This window comes from Phalacrocorax carbo, chromosome 4 (genome assembly GCF_963921805.1).
Source record: "Phalacrocorax carbo chromosome 4, bPhaCar2.1, whole genome shotgun sequence".
NCBI classification, from domain to species: domain Eukaryota; kingdom Metazoa; phylum Chordata; class Aves; order Suliformes; family Phalacrocoracidae; genus Phalacrocorax; species Phalacrocorax carbo.
Window position 1 is genome coordinate 73,054,923 of NC_087516.1, and position 12,907 is coordinate 73,067,829.

The 12,907-nt window shown below is 48.8% G+C and overlaps 1 protein-coding gene across 4 annotated transcripts in view; it reads right to left on the reverse strand.

Annotated features, from left to right (window-relative positions):
• Positions 1 to 12,364, reverse strand: part of PCDH10 (protocadherin 10) — a 34,127-nt gene extending 21,763 nt beyond the window's left edge. For 2 of the 4 annotated variants that reach the window (XM_064450453.1, XM_064450451.1), the window contains exons 1-3: positions 8,620 to 12,364; positions 6,989 to 7,047; positions 6,308 to 6,414 (exon numbers count right to left, since the gene is read on the reverse strand). In XM_064450453.1, the coding sequence (XP_064306523.1) occupies positions 6,308 to 6,414; positions 6,989 to 7,047; positions 8,620 to 11,229 (2,776 nt within the window). In that variant the 5' untranslated portion in view covers positions 11,230 to 12,364. The remainder of the gene's footprint in view (positions 1 to 6,307; positions 6,415 to 6,988; positions 7,048 to 8,619) is intronic. The other 2 variants (XM_064450454.1, XM_064450455.1) reach the window with 2 other exon arrangements.
• Between the last annotated feature and the right edge of the window lie 543 nt (positions 12,365 to 12,907).

The window sequence follows — 12,907 nt, forward strand, 5'->3', positions numbered from 1 at the left end:
ATCTTCAAAGACAGACCCTTTTTTTCCCTTCATGGATTTTTATTTCCCCTGGAAAATTACCCTCCATTTTACTATTTTGTTTTCACATCAGCTGCTAAACTGCAAAATGTCTCTATCCAAATATTATTTTTTTAGTTCCCTTTTGAATAGTGCTTGTCTACTGCAGTGCACTGAACAGTATTATATAACAGCTTATTATAAAAGAGATGTTATAGCCACTATAAATCAGGATTTTGAATCAAAAAAGTAATGAATGCAGGGGATATAAAATGTAAGCTTGTATGACAAACTTTTCCCCCTTGAAGATGAGAACTTGTAAAAGAAAAAAAATATTTTTATGTGCATACACATCCGAATTTTAATATACACTGCTGGAACACACAGCTAGAATATAAATGCTTGTTTAGGATGAGAACAAAACGTTCAGAGAGGCCTGGGTTGGGTATTGCCCCTACCTGAATCAGTCACAACATTCCCTAAGAGTTTAATGGGTGCAGAACCAAGCCCTCGGTCTTAGTATTTTAACAGAAAATAAATTCAAATTAGCAGTCTGACTTTGAAATCCCTGGGCGCCTATGTATATTTACACTGACTATGATGCGAATGCTGGCTATTCTTCCTCCACCTTTTTCCTGTGGGTCGTGGCGTAGAATCCTCTGTTTCTAATTGAAAAAAGTAAAAATGGGGGGTGGGGAGGAAGTTTGTTTGCTATATTCCAAGAAGGAAGGATATAGCATGATAAACGAAGGAAGACATTCGGCACAGAACTCCTTCATACACCAAGAACCATGTTCTTGATTTATAACAAAAAGAAATGTTCAGCAGTATAACACTTCCATCTCATCTCCCTCATAAATCTGGTTATAGGTATGATCCTTCAGAACTGAACTATCCACCATAATTGCAAATCCATATTAAAGAAAAATGTTGGGTTTTTTTTTAAATATAGTTATCATATTAGACCTTGCATGCAGATAAACTGAGATTTTAAAGGTGACTCTGAATTATGAATTTCAAATGTCCTCTGTGGGTACAAATAGATAGTACAGCGCACAGAAGCGCTGAAAAAAGATAAACATTGCACTATTCCAAATACAGCACACGTACAAAAGCTCATGGCAAAGGCCACTAGTTCATTCCTATTTGTTCAAGTCTTATTACTAGATAGGTCAGTGAGCAACATGAGCTCTCACATAACCTTAACTTTGCAGATTTTGAAGGCAAACAAGCCCCTGCCCCTCCCTCAAAGGAAACCAAAAACTAGGAAAGGAGTTAAATACTGAGTTTTACATCTGCATCTGAATTTCCTGAACTCAGGTGCTTTGAATCAGATACTTGGTAGTGTTGCATTTCTGAAGCATATTCCCAATTTGCTTCCTTTTCATGTTTCAAAAGGAGAAAATAAAAATTTCTATGTGCATGAATTCTAATTGGTTTGAAAGACAGTTTAGATCAAAGCAAAAATTAGGCCTAAAACCATTTTTAAATAATGTATGCTTTCTTAATTTAATTATGGGAGAAGAGCCATGCACCAAGCCTTTAGAGCAATGAGTGAACACGTTCATATGTATTACTGAGTAAATGATGTAATAAAAAACAAAAATACAAATTAAATGTTGACAAAGTATTTTTGTAGTGTTGTTATTGAGAGGGTTTTCTTTTCTTTCCCCAACACATGTCATTTTTTCATAACTTTGGCTTTTACTTGGAATTAAATGGCTTCTCCCATTTTTTCTGTGGTAGTTTTTCTTTTAAGCTAGCTAGATGCGAGACAGGCGTGATGTAGGGAACCAGGCCTCTTTTTCAGAGCTCCGTCACCAGAACAACTATCCATTTGGTTACATTACCTTTGAGCAAGTTACTCATTTCCCTATGATTCATGTTTTGTGTCAGTAAACAAGGATAATGATGTTAAACTGCTTTGTAGAAGACTTTACGGAAGAACTGGACTTCATGAAACAGAGTTATTATCATTCTTTCTTGCTAAGTAATTGGTCTGCTGCCTTGGATAAAACTGACTTAATCTGCACGAGAACATGAATAAAGACTCAAACATCTTCAATATTCATCTCTTCCAAACCTCAACTTCAAAGCCCTATCTGGACCACTGAGATGTGAACGTTAAGCATGCAGCCCAAGGAAAGAAGAGGAAAAAAGAAAAAGAAACCACCATCAGCTTGAGTCAAAGCACTTTTCTAAGCCATTTTCGTGTTCACTCTCACTTTATCCAAGATAGACTCTTAGCCCAAGTGATCTTCAAAACAGGATTTAGCCATCACTCTGCATAGGCTCAGAAGGAATACTGGTTTTCTCTGCTCCTTTATCACTAAAATTCTTCTTCTGATTTCTCCAATTCTTCTCCTCATGAACAGTGAAGTATCATAGCTCTTCATGCAATCACGCAATAATGCATACTAACCCTCCTGGGGTTTATCCAACCTGTACTGAAAAGGTGTGAGGCAATGTTTCTCCCTGTGCCTGTGTATTAGACCCCTATCAATTCCCATCATCAAGTCCACTAGTGGAAGCCTAATTTTAGCTCTGAGCCAGTCAGCAATGGATACCTTCCAGTACTGCACAGAGAAGATTATCAAACAAGCTGATGCATTTTATAGTACATACACGACAGTACATTTACTTAGCTTCGCATCTTGGATATTCCTTCCTGAAGTGCATCTGAGAGATCACGCCAATTCAGTGAAAAAGGTGAAACAAAGGTAATATCGTGAAGAGCTATGCATGTTCAGCTTGAGAAAGCTGAATAGCTAGTGAGCAACCATATGAAATAAGTTGATGGCATGAGTCCAAATCTTACAGGACAGGTGTCTAATCATACAATTTAAACATACACACACGCAGAGTATTAATTGGCACCCAAGTCGTCAATTTCACAAGGGAGGCCAAGAATTTAATCAACCATGGGAAATAAACTAACCTCATGCTTAGAAATTACTCCTACAGAACATGATTGAAATACAGTGTGTTAATAATAGGTAGTAGTGTTGTATTAGTTGCATTTGTTCTACCACAAATAGCAGCTTTTGTCTCAACAATTTTCAGACAAAGAAGGGCACAAGTAACTAGAACATGCACTTGGGCTTTGAGAAACCCCTCCTCTGTCTGCCAAAAACTTATTGCACTTCTTCACCTTTGGAAAGTCATTTTCCAAAAAGCTCAGATTCCTAGTCCAGTCAGTGAAAGGACTACTCGATCCATAAAAATCAGGCTCTTGAGTGTCCCACTACTTGCCATTCCCTGCCAACTGCAGATGACAGTGCTTTTGTACTTCATGGTCGTTAAGGCAGGTAAGAGTGAGGATAATTCTGAGGCATTCAGGTGGTACTTTAATGGGAATGATATGAATCCCTTACATACATTCAAGCACATTTGAAACCACGATTAAAACACTACGAATAGAATATATTTTTTGAAAAGGTGAACTAGAATCTTATTTCAAAACATAACAACACATTTTATGATACACAGAAGAGCTTAGTTCAGAAATTTCACCAAATAATCGTGCAGGATAAATCTATGACACGGTGATAAATTTTCACCCTGCATGTTTTCCTTCCCAATTAATAACTGACCACGATTTGACAGTCAGCTTGGCTAGCACGGGACTACTGTAGAACAGCTACTTGTGTGCCACAGGACTGGTCACTGGTGGCAGTAGCAGAACTCGTGTACAGAACAGTAAAGAGATGCTTTGCGAGCAGAACATCCTGCTGACTAAAACTGGTAGGGAGTGAGTTTTATTTGTTGATGTGAATTACCTACTAAATATTTCTGGAAGCAAATACAATGCTTTTGAAAACAAATATGATGCTGCATGGTATCGGGTAACATCTTGAAAAAACCAGCCCAAACTTCTGCCATGTTGTCAAGCAGTGTGTTTTCCTTCAATAATTTAGAAAGAATTGATTATACAGCACCAGAATGAGTGAAAAACTGAGAAGGCATTCCCTCAGATATTTCCTCTAGCCATTCAAGATCAAACGAGACTTATGCTCCTCTTCTTCCCCATAAAATTCATCACCAAAAGCTAATAGCAAGAGTGAAGTTTTTATATCAAAATATCTTGTCATCGCTGAGGTCAAGGGCCACGTTCTTTGCATCACGACAGCAGGATTCAGCCCAAAACTTACAGAAATATTATATTATATGTATGTAGGAGATTAAAGCAGTTTCTGCAGAGATTCATATCTAAATACTTATTTGGGAGTAGCATTTGAAAAATTGTGCCTGCAAATTATTCTCAACTCTCAGCATCAATGTATTAAGTGGGAAGTTCTGTGTATTTGAGATTTCAGTTCAAACTGTTGATTGTGAGTAGACCAAACCTAATTTTCACCTTTCATTACTTCATGTGTAATCACCATTGAAGACATAGAAGTTCATAAATGGCATCAGATTCTTAAATGATTTTGAAATTATTTTGAAAGTATAGCTTTTTCCCCAAGTTTGATAAAACAGAAATTATGAAAATGAAGAATTTACCCAGCTGAGGACTAACGCCAAGTTTGACAGTGGTTCCAGTGCTCGTATCTGAGATAGACTACTTTTAAAATGGAGAGAAAGAATAAAGAGCAGAGGCACAACAATAACAGCACCGAAAGCATCTAAAAGAAAATAGCTTTCAGTTGATGTGCAACTATATGATTATATTCCCACCATCAGTCAAATCCAGCCCCTTCTGCAGATGTTTATTCTTTTCTCTCCTGTTTGGTTATTATGGTTCATTATGTTGAGGGACTAAGCTGATTGAAATGTTCATTGAGATGACTGCTGCAGTAAAATGCGTAAGAGAAAAAAAATTGAATGCAGGGAGGGCAGGAGGAGCGGGAGCTTTTTATAACTCGGTAGCACTGATTGCTGCATCAGAAACAGTGCGAAAGAAAGGGTGGGGGGAGCCTAAATACATGGCTTTTTAAAACAACAATAAATCATATGCCATATATAGGCCAAAAATGAAAGAGGCTCTGTGTTCAGATGTAAACTTCTGGCAAGACCTGGTTTGTTGTCAGGTTCCCAGACACAAAATAGACACTCTGTTCACTTAGCATGAAGCTCTGCAAGAAGCAGGGAGCTCCGGAGACTCTTGGCTCTTCTCAAGTCTCATTAGGTCTGCATATTAATGACTTGCAGCAATATAAAGGGGCCCTGTAGCAGCCTCCTCTTCCCCTGGTGCCTGGGTTTCCCATCCTTAAGGGCACAGTGACTACAGCAGCAAGAAAATAGAGGACGTTAACAGAGCGCGGGGGTGAGGCAGCACTGCTGTGACAGTACCGAGTCCCTCGGCCTGCTATCTTCCAAGGCGGGGGTCAGGGGGAAAAAATGGGTGACTGGAGAGACTCTGGCAGTGTTTTGTATGACACACTTGTAGCAAATCCTTATACACGATAGAGCACAGAGAAAGGAAGGGGAAAGAAGTCACTGTGTTGACTCAAGACGTACCAGACTTTGGAGACTGTGATAGGGAAGAAAGCTCAAGCATTTGTGGCTAAAATGCAGCGCGAGGGTGAGAATGAATTCTAATGCACAGGCTCTAAACAAATGTCCCTTTCAGAAGCAAGCTGACAGTATGAGAGCAAAGAGAGCAAGCCCTGCACATGGGAATAGCACTGCAATGTATGTATTTTCGAGGCAATTCATAGCCTTTTAAAGCATTTCTTTCCTTTGTCAGGACTGAAAGAAATGTACTTAAGAATACCTTAGCCTTATTAACATGGAGATCACTTATAATATATGGTGCCTCAACCTGAATTAGAAGTCCTTCCTTAGAAAACGCTAAGGTATTACACATTCAGCGCACCCAATGTGTCTCTACTGATCCCCAGCAAAAATCCTCACAGTCTGGCTGTCATTCAATCACTGGGTTCATTCTTTCCCTTGGGAACTCCCCCTGCACTTCACACTGCCGTGCCAGTTGAAGTGCCTACTAAACAAAATTGCCTAATGCTTTGAACTTCTGCAAGTCTGCCGTTGAAATAAATGCGCTACAAAAATGTACCAATAACTTTGTTTTAACATGGAGGAAGTTTTGCTACAGCAGATGATGCAGAATAACATACCACACCCTCCCCCCCAACCAAATGAATAAAAGAAACTCTGCCCTGTGAATGAAGGGGGTTCAAAATTGTCCCCTTGCCCAGGTAACTGTAGTAGCAAGCTGAATTAAACCCAGCCTCCCATATGAAATGCTCACATTATTTATGCCACTCTTCTATTATACTCCTATAAATAACTGTTCTTTCTAGTCTCCCTACTTAAAGATCTACTATTTCCATTCTCTTATCAGACTTACCAGAGGATTGACCTCGATTAGTGGCATCATGATCACTGTCTCCTTGCTCACTGTCTCCATGACCACTGTCCTTAGAGCTTACTATGTCTGCTTCCTGGAATGCAGAACTAGACACAGAAACATCTTTACATTAGAATAAACATGAAAGAGGAACTCATAAAACATTCTTCTGCCATCACATGGCCAAACACGGCGCTGCATTCACCCACTCCTGCCTGCAGCACTGCTTCTGCAGAGGTGCTCTGTCCATCATAAACAAAACCGGCTTTTTCAGACCCCGGTAGCCTAGCCGAAACGGACAGTAAGCATTACAGCTCCTCCTGGTTTTCAGGTACTCGGCATAAATAATTTGGTAGCATTTCCTTAAGCTGGATAGCTACATTTTAAATCAGAGAGACCAATGTTTTCTGGAAGACCCGACAGAAGCGCTCATAAGTATTTAAAGCACGTTTTAGACTAACACAAAACGAGATTCTGTTCTCTTTTCAGTTGGTTTTGAAACCGGTTCAGAAAAGCCGTAATTCAAACTCATTTAGTCGACAGTGTTTTGTCCAGTACGTCTACACACGTTCAATTTCCCATTGCTTTACTACTACTTTACATCTGCAGTAAACACATTTCTGCACCCCATTCAGACTTGCTAAAGCATGCGTTTGGAAAACAAGGCTAAGGGGCTCGTACCTGTTTACTCGTCGGGGTCTGTCAACCAGATAACTGAGCTCAGCACGCTGATGTTTTGTCTAGGAAAAAGAAAATATTGGAAAATATTTTAACTCTCGATATTTTTGCAACCAGCGTCAGAAAATACACCAGAGCAGCTCACCATATTCACTATAAATGGTAATGTTTAGCTGCAAGTAGGCCTACACAATCTGTTTCTAGGATGGAAGGGAAGAAAAACCCAGCTCTTATCCACACAGATGGGAAGGCACGAGGGATTTTTTTTTTCCCCCGAGTTTTTTTGGGATGAGATTCTGACACGTTTTCACACCATGCACGCTGTCAAGCATTGCAAGTACTCCCACAAAAATCAACAGACCTGTTTCTAGCATTGTGTACTGCTTAGTTTGAGGGAAAAAACCCAAAAACCAACTTATTGTCATCTAGTTTTCAGCCTGTTTTTAATTCTGGCGTATAAAAATAGGGGGAGACAGCTCAGTTACTGCACCCTAAGGAAGAAAATCATTGAAATACCCTTGAGTCCTCAAAAAAGCAACAGAAGACAGAGTTTTACAGACATTTTGAGGAAAAGGACAATCCTACAGGCCAATATTAGCAATTCTACTGCAAAACTTAATGCTTTAGAAAATATCATTCAAGCCACCCTTGCCAGACTGGACCGTATTCAGCTTTCAGCATTCATGTTAAGAGGGAATGTGTTGTTTTCAACAGTGCACAAGAGGTCCTGAGAGCACGTACGAGCTAACCCAGGAGAAAGTGATTAACAGGGCGGTATTACAGCATGGCGTGTGCTTTGATAGAAATTCCCTGCACGCTAGGCACACAACACAGGCAACATGTTGAACAGGAGGGGACATGAAGTCTCTGCGTATGATTTCACAGAAACTCTTTCCTGATGCTTCCCTTTGCGAACTCAGCTTTGGGTTGTAAAGAGCTGTTTGGATAAAGAAAAGTCAATTAATAAACCCTAATTCACAAATTAATTAAAGTTCCTGCTAACTGTAGAGATTGTCACAGTCCCAAAGGGGGGTTCCCCCAAAGCCTTCCTTGCACATGCAGAAGATTTCAGGGAGAAAAAAGACAAAGTTTTAAAAGGTTGCTTGAGAACCCCCGGTGATTACACCTCACGTCATGTCATTACTGTCAGCCGCAGCAATTCTGCGGAAAGCAGTAAAACACACACGCCCCCCCCCAAACCCCCCAGCCCACGGGGGAGCCGCTGGCAGCTAAGGGCTATGGGGGGGTCTCTGCACCCCGGTGCTGCCTGCCCGGGGCCAGCTCCCTTCACAGGCACCGGGGGGGAGGACGGGGGGACGCACACCCTCGGCTGCAGCAGTTTCTGAGCCGGGGTGAGAGGGAGCGTGGGGCGGGGGGCTGCCCCGCACTGCTCCCCCCCCTCGCCTGCCGCCCGAGCCTCCCAAAGTACTACAGGCCAACGAGAAGAGAGACGGCGGAATTAAAGGGGAAGTGGAGGGCGACGGGGAAAGCAAAGTGCCTTTTCCCACCGGGAGAGGAGCGGAGCGGAGGGGCGGGAGCTTCGGGAGGCGACGCGGGGCTTGGGGGGAGCCCGCGGTGTCGCGGCCGCCCGTCGGGGGCCCGGGCCGGGGGGCGGCGGGGCGCCCCCTCCTTACCTCGCTGGACAAAATGCTGCCGTTGGAGATGATGTCGGGCTGCTGGTCGGCGTAACCGGTGACGATGGCCCCGCAGGGGTTGTGCTCGGCGTCGGTGCTGCGGGAGGGGCTGCAGGGCTTGAGGAACATCAGGTCGGTCTTGGCGGACTCGGGGGTGAGGCAGACCTGGTAGCAGTAGTTCTGGTTGTGGTGGTGGGAGCCGAAGCTGCCCGACTCCTCCACCGGCACCTGCGCCGGGTTGCTGGGCACGTTGGAGCTCTGCACCAGCATGATGTCCGACTTGCTGAGCTTCTTCTTGCGGGCCCGCGCCTGGCGGCTGCAGCAGGGGCAGCAGCAGCAGCAGCCCAGGCAGCAGTCGCTGGCCAGGCAGGTGTAGATGTTGAGCTTCTTCTCCTTCTGGCAGCGCACGGCCAGGACGATCATGGCCAGCAGGAAGATGAAGGAGACGGAGCCCAGGGCGATGATGAGGATGAGGGTGAGGTCGAGCGAGGTGTCCCCCCCGGAGCGGCTGGGGCGATGCTCGCCGGAGCCGCCGCCGCCGATGCCGCCCCCCGCGCCCGCCCCCGCGCCCAGGCCGCCGCCGCCGCCGCCGCCGGGGCGCTCGGCCGCGCCGTCCACCAGCACCACCTGGATGGCGGCGGTGGAGGAGAGCGGCGGCTGCCCGTGGTCGCGCACCTCGATGACCAGCTCGTAGGGGCGCTGGGGGTCGCGCTTGGCCGGCACCCTGCGGGCCGTCCGCAGCTCCCCGGTGCGCCAGTCCATGCGGAAGAGGCTGGCCTCGTTGCCCCGCAGGATGCTGTAGGTGAGGCGGGCGTTCTCGCCGTCGTCGGCGTCCACCGCCGCCACCCGGCTCACCAGGTACCCCGGCTCGGCGCCGCGGGGCAGCGCCTCCCGCGCCGGGGTGCCGTTGCGGCCGGGCAGGGGGCTGACGATGGCGGGGGCGTTGTCGTTCTGGTCCACCACGACGATGTTGACGGTGGCGTTGCCGGCCAGGGGCTGCGGCTCCTCGCCGGCGTCGCGGGCCTCCACCTGGAAGCTGAACTCCTTGAGCTGCTCGTAGTCGAAGGAGCGGAGGGCGTAGAGGAAGCCGTTCTCGGAGTTGATGGAGACGTAGGTGAAGACGGACATGCCCTGGATCTGGCTCTCCAGGATGGAGTAGGCGAGCTGGGCGTTGGCGCCCTGGTCCCGGTCGGTGGCGCTGACGGCGTAGATGTAGGCGCCGGGCACGTTGTTCTCGCTCACGTAGACCTGGTAGACGGGCTGGCTGAAGCGCGGCGCGTTGTCGTTCACGTCGCTCACCCGCACCTGGATGGACTTGCTGGTGCTGAGCGGCGGCTCGCCGCGGTCCCGGGCCACCACGGTGAGGGTGTAGGCGTCGCCGCCCGGCTGCTCGCGGTCCAGCGGCCCCTCGGTGACGATGGTGTAGTAGTTCTTGAAGGAGCTCTTGAGGCGGAAGGGCGCGTCGCCCTGCAGCAGCTCGCACTGCACCTGCCCGTTCTCCTCCGAGTCGCGGTCCGAGACGCTGAAGAGGGCCACCACCGTGCCCGGCGCCGCCGCCTCGCTCACCGCCTCCTTGACGGTGGAGAAGCTGATCTCGGGCGCGTTGTCGTTGGCGTCCAGCACCCGCACCAGCACCTTGCAGTGCGCCGGCACGGCGTTGGGCCCCAGGTCCTTGGCTTGCACGTACACCTGGTACACGCTGCTCTCCTCGTAGTCCAGCTCGCCGCTCACCTCCAGCCGCCCGGTGCGCGGCGCGATGCCGAAGAGCTCCCGGGCGCGGGCCGAGATGTGGCTGCTGAAGGAGTAGATCACCTCGCCGTTCTGGCCCTCGTCCGGGTCGGTGGCGTTGAGCTGCAGCACCAGGGTGCCCGGCGGCGAGTTCTCCGGCAGCGACACGGTGTAGACGGGCTGCTCGAAGGCGGGGACGTTGTCGTTGGAGTCCAGCACCCTGATGGTGAGCAGGGCGGTGCCGGTGCGCTGCTGGGGCTGCCCGCCGTCCACGGCGGTCAGCACGTAGCGGTGCACCGCTTGCTGCTCCCGGTCCAGGGGCTTGTCCAGCACCAGCTCGGCGAAGCGGTTGCCGTCCCCCTGCGTCTGCACGTCGAGGGAGAAGTAGCTGTTGGGGGTGATCTCGTAGGTGCGCAGCGAGTTGGTGCCCACGTCGGGGTCGAAGGCGCTCTCCAGGGGGAAGCGGGTGCCCGGCGTGGCGCTCTCCGAGATCTCCACGGTCAGGTCGGGCTCCGGGAAGGAGGGCGGGTTGTCGTTGATGTCCAGCACCTCGATCTCCACCCGGAACAGCTCCAGGGGGTTCTCCAGGAAGACCTCCAGGTGCAGCAGGCAGGAGGGGCTCTGCTTGCAGATCTGCTCCCGGTCGATCTTCTCATTCACGTAGAGCACCCCGGTTTCCAGGTTGAGCTCCAGGTAAGGGCTGCGGGAGTTGGGCGCCGTCTGGAAGCGGCGAGCCGAAAGTTTTGTAATGTCCAAGCCCAGGTCCTCGGCGATATTCCCCACGAACGTGCCATGCTCCTGCTCTTCCTGCACCGTGTAATGGAGCTGGCAAAGGGCCCCCTCCACCATCCAGAGCAAGGCAAAGAGGAATAGCACAATCATCTCCAAGCGGGGAAAGAGATCCCCCCTCCCCAACACCACCTCTTCCTCCTCTTCCAAAAGCCACCACCACCACCACCACCACCTCCTCCTCCGAAAATACACAGTACGGTGTGTGTGCCTGTGCGCGTCTAGCTATGTCTGTGTGTCTGTCTGTGTGTGTGTGCGCGCGTGTGTGTCCGTCCGCGCCTGCGAGCGTGTGGAGAGAGAGCGACAGAGAGGGATCGGGGGAGGGGGAAGGAAAGGGGGGGAGGCTGGTTTGGGGAGGGGGAGGGATGCTAGATATTATTTCTTCTGATTCATGTTAGGAGTTTTTTCTCCCCCATCTCCCTCCTTTTTGTTACGAGTATTATTGTTTCACACGCTGACCAAATGAAGAAGACAGGCGTCCCCACTTCATCTGTGATCTTCGAAATAAACGGCCAACTAATAATAGCTATTAGCTGGATGGATGGAGAGATACACAGTAGCCCGCTTTTATTTATTCCCAGAGTCTTGGCACTGCACCGCGGCAGCAGCAGTGGCGGCGGCGGCAGCAGCAGCAGCAAATCCCAAGGAGGAAATTTTTATATTTCAAGATTGTCCTCGGTTTGTCTTCCTGGTGGGAGCTGGACGGGTAGATGCTGCTGAAGGAGCCGGTGGACATGCCCTCTTTAGATGCAAGGAAAAGGCAGGAGCCGCGAAATTAAAAAAAAAAAAAAAAAAAAGGAAAAATTATAACCCGCAAAAAGATTTCATATCAAAAAAGGCAGAGAACAGCTTTGCTACCCAAAACTTTCATTCCCTGATTTCTCTGGGATCTCATCTTTTTTTATTATTTAAAGATTTTAGATTTTTCTCTCTTCTATTAATAGTCTTTCATTTTCTTCTTTTATTGCTATCATTACGTTCATCATCACTCTGCTTTTTATGGATGTGCTGATCAGGGTTTTGTTTTTTTTTTCCCTTTCTTGCTGCTTTTAGCCTCTCTCTGTCTGTCTGTCTGTTTGCCTCTGCCTGCCGCCGCCGCTCGCCTCCCGGCCCGCCCGGCCCCGGCCCCGGCTCCTCTGATCTCTGCCGGCAGTTTCTGAGCCGGCAGCGCTCGGCTTTTCTGTTTTTGCGCAGCGCTCGGCTCCTGCCAACCAATCAGCCGGCAGCAACGCCCCCGGGGGCGGCGCCCCATTGGCCGCGGCGCACTTCAAGTAGGCCGCGTCACAGACGGGAGAGAGCGGGCAGGGCGCGCAGGCGGGCGGGCAGAGCGCGGGCAGGGTGCGCTTGGGCCGCGCAGCGGCAGCCGGCGGCTGCCCGCGGACCCCTGCCCGGGGACCCCTGCCCTCGCCCCGCTGCCCGCCCGCCCGCCCGCCCCCGCGGGCGGCTCTGCGCCGCCGCAGCCGCTGGGTAAGGACATCACCGCTCGTCGTCAGCGCGCACACACCGGTATTCGTAAACAACCCTCTCCTTGGAGAGGGAGTTTCCACCAGCCACTAACTTTCCTACCCGAGGCCGGGCGCACAACGGTTTTAGAAGAAGCATAAACAAGGGGAAACTTGATGATTATTCCTACCTTCCCCCCGCCCCCTCATGGGCTGCCTTAGTTAATTTGACAGTGGAGAAAGCGCGACTTTCCATCGCGCGTCTGTGCAGTATTTCCAGCTCCAGCCAATTTAAAGTGCCGTCAGCCTGCGCCAATTTTCCCCGATTT